This window comes from Astatotilapia calliptera, chromosome 16 (assembly GCF_964374335.1).
Source record: "Astatotilapia calliptera chromosome 16, fAstCal68.1, whole genome shotgun sequence".
Taxonomy (NCBI): domain Eukaryota; kingdom Metazoa; phylum Chordata; class Actinopteri; order Cichliformes; family Cichlidae; genus Astatotilapia; species Astatotilapia calliptera.
In genome coordinates, this window is record NC_137437.1 from 9,449,559 (window position 1) to 9,466,494 (window position 16,936).

Genomic DNA, 16,936 nt, shown 5'->3' on the forward strand with positions numbered 1-16,936 from the left:
CAAAAACCCTGGGACAGACTGGCGACCTGTCCAGGGTGTACCCGCCCCTTGCCCTATGATGGCTGGGATGAACATGCACCATTGTAACAGTATTTACATGACACTTTCATAAGAAAAAGCATGACCAATTCCTCTGAAATCAAAACAACCATCATTCAATAAATTAAAAACAATAAATCGATGGTGAACATGTGTTTTCCACATATACTGGTGTAAGGGCACCAAACCACCATATACTGCACTTCTTGGCTCAGGCAAATTATATGGCTTAATAATAATATAAGCAGACAGGATACTTCTGTACAAAAAAAAAGTTTGGTGACACCATTTAGTGTGTATTTAAGTATCTGACAGTAGGTTTTCTGTAGAGACAGATCTAAAACTAATAAAAGACAGATGAAAGTCTGCGACAGCAACACTAAAACGCTGTTTTTATTCCCACAAACTAACTGCATCTGGTGTGGCTTCATCGCGAACTCTTGATCCATTTTCTGAAAATGTGAACCAGAATCTATAAGCCCAAATGAAGTCCACAGACACAGAGCTGCGTTAATTAGCCAGATCTCTTTGACATGAACCAAAGCTACATAAAAACAGAGCCCCGCTCCCAGTAAATGGTTTTCCCCGTCTGGAGAGCTTTGGGATTTACAACGCCAGCCCTCGCCCACTCTCTCAGTTGTCGGACTTTTTAATTGCTCCCTTAACAAAGCACACACACGTAAACACAGCAACATTTTGTGCAGCTGCCTGCATGCATGGCTGTTCAGAAAACTACTCACAATGCACACCACAGTCCCACTCTTTCCTCTCACATGCTCCCTGTTCTTTCAGCCTTCTTGTTAAGCAGCAGCTTCTCTCTGCATCCTGCTTGATGGTGAGGCCAGACTAACTGCATGTTTGTCAGCTCATCATAGTCACCGTCAGATGCTGGAGACTATTATAAGAAAAACCAGACTAAGAGCATTAACAAACCCATCATTGTTAGTGTTTTTGTGTCTATGCCTCATGTAGCAGAGTGTAATGAGGAAGGTCAAATACAGACGCTGTAGGTCTCTTTTTAAAAACACACAGGCCAGTGTGTTCTTAAGGCGGGGCCTGGGCTAACAACACACACGAGCTCAGTGGAGTTTGAGCCGAGACGCAGAGCAATTGCAGTGGGGGTGCGGTATGAATTAAAAAACAAACAAACAAACTTGGACACAGCTAGCATAATGGACAGGTTTTTGATGGGGCTCCCACACAAACTCAAAGCAGAAGATAAAGCATTGTCAAATATGTTTCCAAACCAACTTCCTTCAAACCCAAATACTAGAAAATATGTGCAAATCAAAAGTAAATGATTTAACCAAGCATTGCTAGCTGCACGCCATAAGACAGGAAGAGGAAACAGTGGCTGGAAATAACTCATGTGGTTACGCAGCGAAAACGCAGGGCTTCAAGTAGCTGGTTAAAAAGCTCAACCCAAGGTCCAACATTCCAGGTATAGCAGCAGGTAGAGATTTACTATTGCACAATAATGCTGCCACTACTGGCATCTTGTTGGAACACATTCACACTTCAGATTAGGTAATGTGTCATCAATGACAGCAGCTCACTGAGAAAATGGAATTACTCTAATCCCACTAGAGGATGGCTGCAAAAGCAATCACCATAGACCCCATGCCCCAAATAAGCCAACAAAATAAAATAACTACCTAACTTTAAACTTCTCCATTTGGATATTGTTCAGGCTTAAATTAAGGGACGACTGGCTGATGTGGTAACATAGACCAATGTAGCAGATTGCTCTCCTCTTCACATCCACAATTGTTAGTTACTATACTGTGCCTCTCAACAATGTTTATTTTTAAGTGAACTATGACAAATAATATGGGTTGCTGTGTGGTACACATATGTTCCAGATTAGGTAAGTGACATTATTGTACTGTGTCTATATGTTATTTAGCACTGATTAGCAGGTATCTGCATCCATGTGTAGCACCCACACAATTTATGGATGCAACTTGTAGAGACCAGAAACCGGTGGATGATGTCATAGTGGGCATATCAATCTTTTATATGTAGTCAATAAGTGAAAACGGTAGCATGGTGCCATTGACTAGCTAGCTAGTGTTAATAGGCTAAGATACCTTTTCAGTGGTTTCACAGATATTCTATACTGTCACTAATAATATACTGTTATTTACTTTGATTGGGGCAATCTGATGACCAAAGGTTCAGCATTACAGTAACCAGCTACAGGCCACCTATGCAAGTTTTGCTATGTATGCTCTACATATTAGCATGCATTTATTTATTTATTTATTTGAATAGATTTTATAGTATTATCTACACTGTGTCTGCAGGTTCATCTTCCAGCAATAAGAGAGTACAGCACTGGCATCTATAACAGATAACTCTCCTGTCACTTGCTGCTGCTGATAAAAAAAATACTTACTTTAATTTTACAAGAGAAATGTCGCTGACGACATAAGACGAGCCAGTGTTGCTTAATAATAGTCAGAAAAGTATGAAAGCACACCGCTGCTAAATTTAAGAATGTAAGATCTGCAACTAAGCTATCAACGTGTAAAGTTGATGCTGTGGGTGTTTATGGCTGGACTGCCATTACACCCTTGTATCAAGTATAATTCACTGTCAGACTGATTTGATTGCAGGTCAAACAGAATCAAATTTACACTTAGCAGCTTTAAGGAAGCTATTATGCTCCTCCTATTATGCTTTCACTTATTTTCCATCAAATAATGCTCCAATGGTCGATGTTCATTTTAAACAAGGTCAAGGTTTCAAATAATGAGGTCAGTGTATGTATAATTAATCTATGTGAGCCAACAGCTCAGATTGCTCTAAACACTTGGTGTCAGACAGTTTTTCTACTCTTTGCTTTGCATGAAATCCAAAAACACAGCCCACTCACCTGTTGTTTAAACATTTTGTTTGGTAGCCAATCAGAAGGAACACTGGGTTTCCTATCTTAAAACACGTATATTCACCCCTTTAAGGCAGATGACATATATGAAACCCTGCCAGCATATATCCTGCTGTCATCACAATCATTCCTCAGAAAACCTCTAACAAATATGAAGTTTGCTTAGCTGACAGTGCTGAAGTTAGCCACTGCTCTTCAGATGGGGCATAGGCTGCCTGTGAAGCATTCATTTCAAGTCTTCCATGCAGTAGTATCCATTCTTATTTGGATGGACATGCTCAATATTTTGGTATATTCTGCACTTTGTTTGAAAGCGCTTTATAAATAAAGTTATTATTATTATCAAATTGAAGCAAATGAAGAGATCTTCTATTCAATACTATTTCTCTTTACATGAGAAGAAACAGCATGAGGGATGCCCTGCCTGTCTGGGGTCTACAACACTAGCAGAATGCTGACTGAACCCAAAGAAAATGTGTTTTGTCACCAGCTCTAGCGTTCAACCCTGAGGAAGACGGGTGACATTTGTGTAGGAAGTGCTGGGAAAGACAACATATCTGTTTTCTCTGTTTTGCCACACAGTGGTGAAGCTGCAGGTGGAGTGGCATACTCCACTGGTTTTCAGGGTTTTCTTCCTACCCTTAACAATTGTAAAAATACACGCGGCCCTGTTCCCGGATTTTGTTTTAGAGCCAGCCTCTACAAGGGTCAAATCAGTGACTACCCACATCCCTGTGCCTTGCTATGGATAGTAACTGGACCTGGACGGTGGGGTGGAAGATGGCTTAGTTAACCGAACACATATTGAGCTGTGCCTGGTTGCTTATCTGGCCCTATGGTGGCTTCTAAAGTCTTTCGTCTAAGCACTGCATCTCAGGTGGACAACATTTATTAGACTTTAGTCTTCAGTGCCTCCATCATGAGGTCTGTCACCATGCTCCACACATACCAGGCAATATTCTTCTGTTTTACTAGCCAAATGTAAAGCTTTATCTAAACAGAGGCTTTTCCATTCGTTCTGTGGAGGCCATCTTTATAGTTTACAGTACCAAAGATCTCTTGTTGCCTCAGGGTGTGCAAGCACTTTCTACCAGGGGAATGGCAACCTCATGGGCCCTTCTATGAGCGACTATCAGCTGGATGTGAAAGCTCCTTCAGTGGCTCATTCTGTCTTTTCTGTCATGTACTAGGGTGCTGGTGGTTAGGCTCTTGTTTGGTAGTATGAGAGAGATTTTTCCTGAAGGAGAGACACTAAGTACAGCACCAAGTCGCCCCACCACACAGCTGCACTCCGTGAAGAGCCGATATTTAAGGGATAACTGTGAAGACGACAGGGGCTATCAGTGCAGGTGTCACATATGTAATCACATGTAAACAAAGGGGGGAAAATATACTGTATTTTTGTACCTCGTTCCTCTCCTTCACAGAACAGAAGGTGTTTTTTTTCCCCTCTCTTTTTTTTTTTTTTTAAATAAACAGACCTTAATGAAACAGAACCTCAAGTACAAATACGACTCCATAGACTCTAGTGCTTAATGTCTTATTAGAATAACAGCAACAAGAAAATCATAGGGAATTATTTTCAATTTTGTTAAGGCCACCCCAGACACACTTTAAGGACCCCTGGTTGTGCCAAGACCCACAAACAAACAGCAGCTTCTTTAAAGGTGAGCAGAGCGATCGATGGCAGTGAAGAGTTGAGAGTTTTAGTGAGCAAGAGGATTAATGCAGCCTGAGCAGAAACAGAAGTGTGTGGTGAACAAGAGAAAAGCAGTAAGTGTGTCATCCATACGAGGTATTAAATTCATCACACACATCGCATGAATGCAAGTGTTGATGTGAAGAATGTAAGCGTGGGAGGAAAATAATGCACGTTTTCTCACCTCTTTGGCTCTCTGCACGGCATCACTGGGGGGGTTTCGGATCTGTGGGGATGACTTGGTGTTGATCTTATCGTAGAGCTGAAAGATAAAAAGCACAAGGACAATGAGCTGGACAGCGAGACTGTGACCAGAAATGAGTTTTCACTGAGGTCAACACGACCAACGACACGTCTTCTACATATTTGCTATATCAGACAAAGCTGTTCATGGCTGCAACATTCACATAGTAACTTCCTGATGCTACATCAATATCGCTTTATTGAACACATTTGAAAATGTGGGAATGTGTACATGCTTCCACTTTATTTTCACGGTTGAGTTCTAATATACATATACGAGTTACAAAAAACCCCAACAAAGAGCAACAACCACAACAAAAATCCCAGCATTACCTTTTTTGGCAATTTGTGCTACAGTAGCTCATCTGTTGGATCGGACCGCGTGGGCCACTTTTTAATCACTGATCACTGCAGACTGGGAACACCCCACAAGATCTGCACTTTTTAAGATTCTCTGACCCAGTTGTCCAGCTATCACAATTTGGCCCGTGTCCCACACGTGCTCGCATCCTTGCGCCTGCCCATTCTTCCTGCATCCAACACATCAACTTTGAGGACAAGAGAATCCTTAACATAACGCAACCACTAACAGGTGCCATGATGAAGAGATAATCAGTGTTATTCACGTCACCTGTCAATGTTATGCCTGATCAGTGTATAGAGACACATAAGATATGGAGAGAAAACTATATTAATAAAAAACAAAACAAAAAAAACACTACGACAACAAAAAAGAAAAACTCTTCAAAGACCAAATAAGAATGGATAAATGTATTTTGAATAATGTCTTCTGTGGCCAAGGCTAAGCGAAACAGTATTTGTATAGCGCTTTACTTAGTCCCTGAGGACCCCAAAGCGCTTTACACTACAGTCAGTCATTCACACACTGGTGATGGCAGCTACAGTGTAGCCACAGCTGCCCCGGGGCGCACTGACAGAGGCGAAATCCACAAGAACAGCACACATTTGCAAAATAATGTGTGGCACCTTAGAACCATTCAACCACTTCCATCCTCTGACCGTTAGATTTGCTCTCAGCTCCTTCAACAAACCACTGAATGAGGGGGATGTTTTAGGAACATTGATGTTTCATTCACTAATAACCAAGAGCACAAAGACATTCTGACAGTAGGCGGTGGCCCAACACCTTACTCCCTTTTATATATTATATTAAACACATTATATACATTATATTTAAACCCAGAAAATGGTTAGAGCCTTAATGTTTATCAGAACACGGTCAATGTGCGTATGTGCACAAAACTGCTCAACTAGTACACCTTTCCAAGTTTTATGAGTAGAAATTCACAAGGTTTCAGCAGCAACAACAACCACATCTCTCTCTTTGGCTGCATCAAGTGCACACAAAATTAAAATTGATGTAACACTTAAACTTAAAGCAGTTTCTATGAAAAAGCGTAAGCTTGAGTGCTGATGCCACTTTTACAGTTTGCCCCCCCCCGTCCTAAAACCGCCACAACCTTGTTTCCTCATCACTCTGACTGAAAGACAACAGACACAAGCTTATAAAAATCCTGTGACTAATAAACAGCACTGCTCTGCATCGCCGATGTTTATTAACGAGACTGCATGTCTGGATAGAAAAGTGGCCCTGGACACAGTCCAAACAAAAGCAGCAGCTGAAGCTCAAATCAAAGCAGAGGGTGGCTTTTTGGAACAAAAGACACAGACAACCACAGCTGTGGAAAGCAGCTCTAATCATATACAAAGCAACAACAATGTGATGTTTGAGGAGCAACTTGTAGTTTTCATTTAACCTGCTCTGCAGTGCATGAGCGGGCTGCATAATGTGTACAAAGAAAAGCACTCTCGGAGGCAGACACAGAGTCACAGACAAACTGTGTTTGTACCAGCCCTAGACTCAACGCTGCTCTGTTCTCCCTCTTACAAACACGACAGCAGACGACATCATGCAGCGCACAATGATAAACATTAACCTAAAAAATCTTTTTGCATTTTGTACACCAAGTACATGTAGCTGCTGTTTCACTGCACTGAGACATTCACTTTGCTTCTAGTTTGAATCAAAAGTGTCTGCAGCTGTCTTAAGAAAAGCGTGCCTTCGTGGAGGGGGTGAAATGCACAAACAGAAGTCGTCTGTGGTGCTACACATGCCCAAAACTGAAGTTTGAAGTTGTGCGACTAAATACTCGGCTGCCCCAGATTCTTATTTTCTGGTTCACGATCACAAAAAAAGCCCCAAAATATTTATATTTATATTTATTTATATATATATATATATATATATATATATATATATATATATATATATTTCTAAAAAAAATATTTTTTAAACAATGACAATCCTAATTTCCCTCTGAATAATTTACAGGAAGACATGCAGGTGTTCTTTGGCTGGTGTTCTAATTGTATTTAAATTGAGCCCATTATGCTCATTTCAACTCCATATTTTAACATGGCCTTTACTAGAGTAGCTTTGCATGACTCACAGCTTGAAATAATCCTTTTTTTTTACCTAATTCCAGGTGTTAGTGCAGCCCATCAGTTCATCCTCTGTCTGAAATGATCCATTTTAGCTCCCTTCCTCTTCCCTTAAGCAAGCTTGATTCTGATTGGCCATCCCAGGTAGACTAAAGATTTTAACAGGTGGGCGGGGCTTACATGTTTACAGCCAGAGCTCTGCACCTGAGATGATGATATAGAGCCAGTCTGAATTGGAGCACTTAGAGCAGCATGAAGCTCGAACTTTTGGCTTTTTCACTTGAGCCACAGTGAGTATTTCTCAGGGGAAACAACATTGAGATCTGCTTTGTTTCAACCAGAGCCTTGCCTTATTTTTTGGTTTCAAATGCCATGGCTCCAGTGGGAACACAAAGCTGTGCTTCTTCTGGCATCCACTTAATTGTTTCAGTCTCTTCAGTCTGACTTTCTCCTGCCTTCCTGTCTCAGCGGTGCAGCCTTCTCTCTTACAACATTATCATCACTGTTTCTGCTTCACCTCCAGGTTAATTTTTTTTTTTTTTATATAGAGAAATAGAAGTGTGGAAATATGCAGATGGTATGTAGACTGAATGCACAAACCTGTTGGTTCAGGTGGTTAAGAAAAGCCTGGGTAGGCACAACAAGCTGGTGTGCATGATTCATAAATCCAATTTTACATATGCACTTTTATGCACAGGGTAACAATGTTTCCACATACATATTAATAAAGAACAGCCTTTATTTGTAGCGTTGGTGAGGCTCAGTAATGACACACAAATCTGGAATGCAGTGTTAATTTTAGTTCTGGATAAGGGAACAGTGACTTCTTTCCATTATAGAGCTGTAGGGGGAAACGAGAAAACATCAGCTATCGCAAGGAATGAGTTGTAAGACACATCTGGTACATTCCTGTAAGTTTCTAATGGTTCATCCACACATGGACATCAGTCCTCTAAACTGGAATGAGGGCTGGCAGACAAAGGAAGAGAGACGTAGGAGAGGAGGGACTGCGAGTCAATAGCAGTATACTGGGGAGGAAGATGCTGATTACAACATTAGGTAGAGTTCCAATGCCTGTACCGCTGTGACAACCTGACATCGCCAGGAAAAAAAAAAGCCCCAAAAGAAACCTACACAGATTGCACGCACACATCTCAAGAGTGCATTTGTATCCAATTCTTTTTGAACAAACTCCTCAAAAGACAAACAGCACACTCCTCAGGAAACCTGAATGGCGGTTGGCACCACGAGTGCGTGCTGTGCCACACGCCGTCCGCAGCCACTGAGCATTTACGCATATTTACTGCGCTCATGTCCTCATGCTTTCAACATCTTTCTGGTTTTGTTGAGTGTTAAGCAATCGTGAGCTGACCTCTGATGGAGTTTTACATAAAAGTGTAGCAAAGACCGAAGTCTGAATTAAGGGTAACAAAAGACAAACCAACCAACGAGACACTCAAAGATATGTGCAGATGCAGATTTCACTGTTACAGCTGTCACACACAGGCACACATTCGATCATGATCTCGTGACGGCGTGTGCATGTGGCAACAGCCACGACAAACAAGCGACGGCTCTTATTTTATGATGAGAAACAGTGCGATTTCCTCATTTCTTATTAGTGACAAGTAAATGCAGACATCAGTTCCTTGAGGGTAACTTCTTTTTCCTCGCCTCCATTAGCTCGAAAGCCTGAGGAGTTTCGGATACACGAGGAAAAAAGAAAAATACAAATACAAATGCACTCGACTAAAATGCCTCATTATACATGTCAAACACCAGAAACACACACTGGGGGATGTCGGGTTGACTTCGAATTAGCTTGAGGCATGTCTTGACAAAACTCTTTGTGCTAACACATCAGATGAAGGGAAAAAAAACGGAAGACAACAAACTCACCCAAAAGACAGAAAGTGTAGTGTCACAAAAACACAGCCAATAGATCGCAAACACACAGACATGAGTTTTGTAAGCCAGGAGGCTCCATCCGTTCACAGTCTTCAGGATTTTGTGTATTCCCTCGATGTGCAGGCGACTTTGAGCCGCGCATACAGTGATGAAGGGTGCGCTTGCTGTGAATGGCACTGAGGCCTGACAATACCAGCCATTGTTTATTTTCAATGACCGAGGCTGGCCTGTGATGCTCTGTCCTTTCCTGACTCCCCCTCCTCAGAGCAGGGCTGGGGTGTGAAAGTGTGGGTGAACAGGAGAGATGCATGTTTGACTGTTTCATGTTATTGTATTTGAGCTGCTTACAACACAGAGTGTTTGTAAAAGGGCTTGGCACTGTTGACTGGAAACTGTATATTCAAAGATGTGGACAAATTTGTCATTTGTCATTGAAACAATGCTTCATTTCTCCTGAAAAATGGTTCAGTTAAAAGCAGTTATCAAATATATACCTGTATTATCTTTGGGATGTAATAGAGTACAATTATCAAAACAAATGCTGCTGTACGGCCTATTTGTAGGCAAAAACATGCAACTGTAGTTTGATATCATTGTGTACAGTGAACATGGATGAGAGAAAGCAAAGGAGAGAGCTGGTTGAGGAGTTCTATAGATAGCAATGTTAAAGACAAAGGCCATAAGACAATCTCCAAGCAGCTTCATGTTCTTGTGACCAAAGTTGACAATAGTATTGCAAATTAGAAGGTTAATGAGACTGTGGTCAACCTCCTGGGACTCAAGAGGAAATGCAAGACCAGGTTGATCAGAAGCATGGTCTGGATGATTGAACAAGAGCAACGAAATCATCCAAAACCAACGAACCAGTGTGTTCTGATCACACCATCTGTTTAATTTTGAACACTAATGAACATCAAAAACAGGAATGCACCAAAATGCATGCTGATGAGCCCAAAAGCTTCTGGGAGGATGTCCTTTTGTCAGATGAGATGAAACTGGAGCCTTTGACCTTTCAGATGAGCTCTGTGTTTACAGAAGGAAAAAATTAAAGAACACCATGCCTACTCTGAAAACTGGAGCTTGGAGACGCTGGCCTTCAAAGCTGAGACAGCTTGAGCAGTTGCTGCAAAAGGTGGTCCTACAAAATATTCTCCCGAGAACCAGCCTATACATTTATGTCACACTGTGGACATTTGGTTTTGGTCTATATCTTTTGACTTATTTGAGCTATCCTACTAAGTCCTGATGTACTAAATAGAGGACATCCTGGGCTTTCCACTGATATCTCATGTGTTTGGGTGGCCTCTTTTAGCTCCAAAGTGGAAGGAAATCCCCATAAAAGTTCAATGGTTCTCCGGAAGATATTAAATTAAGGGTACCATCTTTGGTGTCCATGCTAAATATGGAAAAATATTAAGGGGATACCATTAGTTACAAGAGTTTGTCTTTTAAATGATGAAGTGTATCTAAAGATTTGTCCACACTTGTACTTTAGAGCGAAAATAACTAAACACATAATTGGCCAAAACAGTCCTGAGAGCTGACCAATCAATCCTACTTTGAGTCAAATCCTAAGTTAAATTCTCCCATTGATTTTAACCAATTTGTTTTAAATGCAGAAATATGTGTATTAAAGTAGCTGAGCTAAATCTCAACACAGAGCACATTAACTGGCATTTGCTCATATTCATTGTAATTATCTTTCACTTAATGATGTGCCTCATTTACTATAAAAACACCGCTCACACCGGCTTTTTCAGTTTAACAAACTACAGCGCAGAAATCAGACTAAACAAAGTGGATCAAAGGAAGAGAAAGCACAGCTGCCTCAAAGGCAAAATGATGTGCTCGGAGTCCAACTAAATCTTAAATGTGGTCTGGCTCCTGTGCTGCGATTTTGTGACCCAATACGGTTTGAATGTGGCGCACCAGTTGTAGGTCACGGTCTGCTGCTGTCACCTACGACTCAGATGTTTCTGTCAACATCCCTGAGTCACGGAAACAAGCAGCAACCGGACCATTTGTCAAGTCCAAGCGAGCTGCTGCTGCTGCTGCTGCTGTGTTAAGGACACATCTTAAAAAACAACATGACCTTTTCATAATGCCTCCAGAGGAAAGAGCATCCCCGTGTGTGGAAAGATGCTATTTATGCCTTATATCACAAGCAATGACTGAATCTTATTAAGGGGTTATTTCCACAAAGACATTGTGCCCCCTCCAAAAACACTGGTTGTGAGGTACATCACAGTAGTGGAATGGGGGCACTAAATGCTTTCCTAAAACCCAAAGCATGTTTACAGTGGACCTGTTAGGCTTTTCCTTATTTTCTGTCTTTTATTTATTGTTACAAAAGTTCATGCCTATATTAAACATGTAAAGTTTGAAAGCCATAGCTGTACAAGTTATGGCTGTACGTCAAAAGCTCAGGCTTCTGTCTGCTCTAAATGATCCATTTCACACACTTTTTTTCTACACTAACCTGTGTATGATATCACAGAGAGGACCTATCCCTTTTATAATACAGTACTGTCCCTGACCACAGACGCTGCACGCACCTGCTGTTCAACCCTAAAACATTAAATTGAACTATGAATAATGCAAAACTTCACTATCAGAGGCCAAAGTTAAAAAAAATGCAGAGCTGGAAATGAGCAGAAAAAGGCTTTAATATTCATGCGTGAGGCTGCTTCCAAATCCCCTCGCTGCAGAAAGAGTGGCTGCTCTGTCCAAACCAAACTCACAGACGAGCAGCAGAATAAAGAGGTAATAAAGTTTATAACACATGATTATGTAGCAGTAAGAAACACATATTTTTAAAAAGGTCTTTGTTAACAACACCTGTAAGAAGAGGCTGTGGAAATTGTTTCACAGTAAAACAGAGCTGTAGTATTAAGTGACGATTTCATAGGAGCAGCTGGGCTTATCAACAGTTTCTGTGTATTAACACACTGTACTTTACATGTGATGTTAGGGCTGCTCAATTAATCAAATTTTAATCTAAATTACGATCTGGGCTTTCAATGATCATTAAAAATGACTGAGCCGATTATTAGCACCTCCCTCGTGCTTTACTCTCGCGCTGCTCCGTGTGGCAAATCGAGCGCACCTCTCTGCATTTCGAACACGCGTCACAACAATTAAGAGGACCCGAGGGAAGCTCGGAAAGCTAAGCAGAAGTTATTTGGAGAGGAGAGTGACTGCCGTTGGTTGAAAAGAGAGGTAAAAAAAACCTTCAGTGGTTGGAAACATTATGGGTTCGTGGAGTCAGACGTGTGTAAACTTTGCTACGGTGTCGTGCTGCACCACAGAGCAACACTGCAAAGTTCACTAAACATAGATGTTTACATTTTTAATTTATTTTTTATATTGCAAACATTTGCACTGTCATCAGTATTATTTTTTGACAATCTTTAAAGCCATTATTCAACACATTGTTATTGTTAAATAAATATCGTCAAATAATCGAGATCTCAATTTCAGTGAAAATAATCGTGATTATCATTTTTGCCATAATCGAGCAGCCCTATGTGATGTGTTTTCAAAGTGTTCCTGAATTCTTTTTAGAGCAGTGTATTAAAGGATTTCTTGTAAACCTAAGATTCCTTAAAAGCACTAAGTGGAATAATCCCTAATGTTTCTGCTTGACAGCTGTTTAAAGTGGAGATGAAAGGATAGAACAATGAATTTCTGCCAGCCAGTAAAATTACAGCAAGTACAATGCAAGTAAAGAAGAAAAACAAAAACAGGTCCACATATTTACTGAAGTATCGAAAAACACATTTACAGGGTTGTCTGTGAAGGTTCTCAGTCATCCAGGTCATCGTAGTCAAAGGAGCTTGCAAAGAAAAGCGTCCGGACTTCTTTAAGTTGCTTGAAGACGTTTCACCTCTCATCCGCGATTTACGGATTGGTTGGTTTATGACACCAACTCTCTGCCATCTATAATCCAGTTTTGAGTTCCCTCCCCAGACGCCTGAACGCCCACTCACATCCTGGGCCATCTGACCTCAGGAATTCGCATGATAAGGTGGGGCCAGGTTTCACAATGAGCTCACCCAAAACCCTGGCTGATTGGGACCCACACCCAGTTTCACACCTTGGCTCAGGCGATTAGAGGATCATCAGGGGGTCCTTTTGTCCCTCTGTGGGGGGAAACTCCCACTAGGTTTATATCTGGGACTCTCCACCATTTGACCTTAGAACTGAAGAAGCTTCTCGGATGAGAGGTGAAACGTCTTCAAGCAACTTAAAGAAGTCCAGACGCTTTTCTTTGCAAGCTCCTTTGACATTTACAGGGTTATTAATACATCTTTAGATCAAGCTTCATGTGCGATAGAATGGGTGCAGAAGTTTCCGTGCACTGCAACAGCCTAACGTTGGATTTGTAGGCTATGAAAGGCAACCACAGTGGACTCTTTAAAATAAGGGGATGCAACTGAAATAAAATGGACATCTGGCTATACATCTAACATTTGTGCATGCTTTTGGAATAATCATCTGAGTGACAATGACCTGGAACAGAGCTAGTTCTCAATGTCTATTTTTAGCTTAGGCTCAGTTCACGCAGTTCACACATCACTGTGCGATCTGCACAAAACTCCCATCCTTACAGTTAACGACGCACAGTCAACTGTAAACCAAATACCAGAAAATGATATTAAAGTTTCATTTTTTATAAATAATATTTTAAAAAAAAAAAACTATTAATGGAAAAATACAACAACAAAAATAAAACACACTATCTCCCACTGTTCCAGCTGTTAGAGTGAAGTGTTGACAATCGCTCATTTGCTTGTGTGACACTTACATCGAGCAGTGTGTGTAGATGCTGGTCCTGGAAAACACTGTGGAGGAAATCTAAATCTTTTTCACTGCAGTCCGTCAAAGCGTGGATCTCCTCTAAACTGTCCAACACCTGAGACACAGCACCTGCAAAGCACGCACGTCAGAAGTCCATCAGTCACTCAGCAAATCTGCACAGCTCTCAAGCGCCAAAACAGTTTCTCAGTTATTCAGCCTGGCTGCACTTTCGATTAGGTCTGTCACAATAATGACCTCCATTTCTTTTCAATACTGTTCTACAGTTCAGTTCCTCAGCCACCAAAACTTTGGCCGATTTAAATTTAGCACATCTATACTTTAAGATCATCAGGGCTGTCTGTGTGAACTCGTCCCTCAGCGTGAGATTATCGTAGTGGGCAGGTGCACAGCTCATTTAGAGAAAATATCTATTTCAAAAACAGAATCTAATTTAGTTTCTTCTACTTATCAGAGTTACAAGACTTAAGTTGAATTTACTACACAGCGCACAATGCATACATGTGCAATGGGACAGAACAAGCCTTAGAGGAGGGGCACAAGAAGATTTTTTAAAAAGAGACTAATTTGATATCAGGTAAGGTTGTGATCACTCCTCATACACGGGCAATGACCTCTAAACTGTTATAACAGCTCCTGTGTTTAAGTGTGGGTTTGTAATATAAAAATAACTACACTTCAGGGATCGTGCCAGAATAAACAGCAGGACTGGCACTACCATTCCAGGACACAACATCTAATCGTTTATTTTAGGTGGCATAAAATGGCCACAACAAACTTGCTTTTAACAGTTAAATGTGAAACAACATATCAAATAGCAAAGGCAGTTATGGTGACAGGGCTACACAAACTACTACAAAGCACAGCACAGAGAGAACAAACAGGTACCTACGTTCTGCTGCTAGCAGTCCTAGCATGTGGGAAGCATTAAGAAAAATACACAAAAAATGAAAACATTGGCATTGTGCATATGCTGCCATCAACATTTAAACATTCAGAAGCAGTTGCTTCACAAGTGCCTCTGAGATTAACACTGATAAACTGGAAATGATTTGTGTTTTCAGTTGCTGGAATCTGTATGAGACTTAATCTTCATAAAGAGATACTCAGTAGATCCTCTGATTACAGCTCTTGTCTTTGGTGTATATTTAAGAGCTTGTTGCACAAACTTTCTTGTAACAACCTGCACAGGGCCTTACAGAGAAAGGAGAACTCAAACATGAAAAAAAGAGGAAGGAAATTAGACGGAGAACGTGTGATTATTTAGCCAAAAAGACAACAAAGAAGAGTTTGACTTCTGTGTCTTTGTCTACCTGAGGATGTGGGATCATCGGAGAAGTCTTGGAGTTCCTCGGGTGGATCTCCGTAGAAGGAGTTGAACTTGTGACTGGACACTGCAGCTAGCACGGCCCCCTGAAACCACAGCAGGAACATGAGCACGTGCATCTGTGGCCCCAGCTACGTATATCATCAATACACACTGAGATGATATCATGAACAGAAGTCTTGAATATTACAATATGATAGTGTAATATTAAACCTTGAGCTTCCTCCTGGCGTTGAACTTTCTCAGCTGCTCCACGGTTTCCGGCAGGTGGATTTTGTAGGCATACCGATCCCTCTCCTTAGAAAGAAAACACAGAGAGGAAAATTGCTTACACGAGCTTAAACTGACTTCTTACACTGGGATGATTCTACTGAGTTCTGCTGAGCCATGTTTGGCACTGTCATTATAGCATGGACCATTTATTGGACACTACACTTTGAAAGCAGTGGGCTTTTACCAGTCAGAGAAGGTCAAATGAAAAAGGGTGTGTTAAAGGACATGCATTATGTATGGACTAAATAATTCATTCACACCTGAAATTAAAATGTTGTCTGTACCTGGAGGACAAGGAACAAAACCCCCCAAACTGTTATGCAGATATAAATGGTAGTAAAATCCACTGGGATCAAAGCAAGACCAGCTAACCCACAGATCACACAATCTGTACAGTGTTCATACTCTGAGGAAATAAAGAATCCACCTGGGAAGATGAAGGCTTGTCCATGTTCTCTTGCAAATCTAATAAAAATTGTCCAATAATTTAATTTTGTACTCTTGAAATTTTCCCAGACTCGTGGTGGACAGTCTCTTTATTCCAAACATTTCCTCGCCCAAAACTAGCACTTACATTACCCACAATGCACTGCAACAGAAAGTTCAGTTAAAGGCTAAAGCATGAATTAAAGTAATGTGGTTGCAGTCAAACCTTAGGCTTTCAAGAAAGCCACATGTTGCAGCAATGTGGCCTGTTACAGCTTCGATCACTTCTATGTTGCAATATGTTATGATGCTTGCTGCTCTATTAACATATGCACTCTGTTCTTCTTTTCTATGTTTCACTGACATCTACAGGAAGCGGTGCCTGAGGAAAGCGGGGAGGATCATCAAGGACTCCAGTCACCCCAGCCATAAACTGTTCAGACTGCTTCCATCAGGAAGGAGGTTCTGCAGCATCCGGTCCCGTACCAGCAGACTGAGAGACAGCTTCTTCCATCAGGCCATCAGACTGCTGAACACGTCATAGACACCTCAGCTTCACTACTGGAACTTTAACATTATGCACTCCATACTGTACAGTAATGCCACTGTTCTGCACATGTCTCAACTCTGTATATTTTTATATATTTTATTTATTGTTTACTCTATTTAATTTGTAAAATATGTGTACACACACACACACACACACACACACACACACACACACACACACACACACACACACACACACACACACACGTAGAAAAATATTTAGTATACACATCCAGAAATGCATATACTATTATATATTGTACATATATTTATTAGTTTCAGATGTAGCCATTCTTGTATT

At 41.0% G+C, this 16,936-nt stretch overlaps 1 protein-coding gene across 18 annotated transcripts in view; it reads right to left on the minus strand.

The window, feature by feature from the left end:
- caska (calcium/calmodulin-dependent serine protein kinase a) overlaps positions 1 to 16,936 on the minus strand; it is a 166,250-nt gene that overhangs the window by 33,542 nt on the left and 115,772 nt on the right. For 13 of the 18 annotated variants that reach the window (XM_026144193.2, XM_026144190.2, XM_026144189.2 and 10 more), the window contains exons 9-13: positions 15,601 to 15,684; positions 15,374 to 15,473; positions 14,953 to 14,970; positions 14,050 to 14,171; positions 4,813 to 4,890 (exon numbers count right to left, since the gene is read on the minus strand). In XM_026144193.2, the coding sequence (XP_025999978.2) occupies positions 4,813 to 4,890; positions 14,050 to 14,171; positions 14,953 to 14,970; positions 15,374 to 15,473; positions 15,601 to 15,684 (402 nt within the window). The remainder of the gene's footprint in view (positions 1 to 4,812; positions 4,891 to 14,049; positions 14,172 to 14,952; positions 14,971 to 15,373; positions 15,474 to 15,600; positions 15,685 to 16,936) is intronic. The other 5 variants (XM_026144194.2, XM_026144191.2, XM_080290968.1 and 2 more) reach the window with 1 other exon arrangement.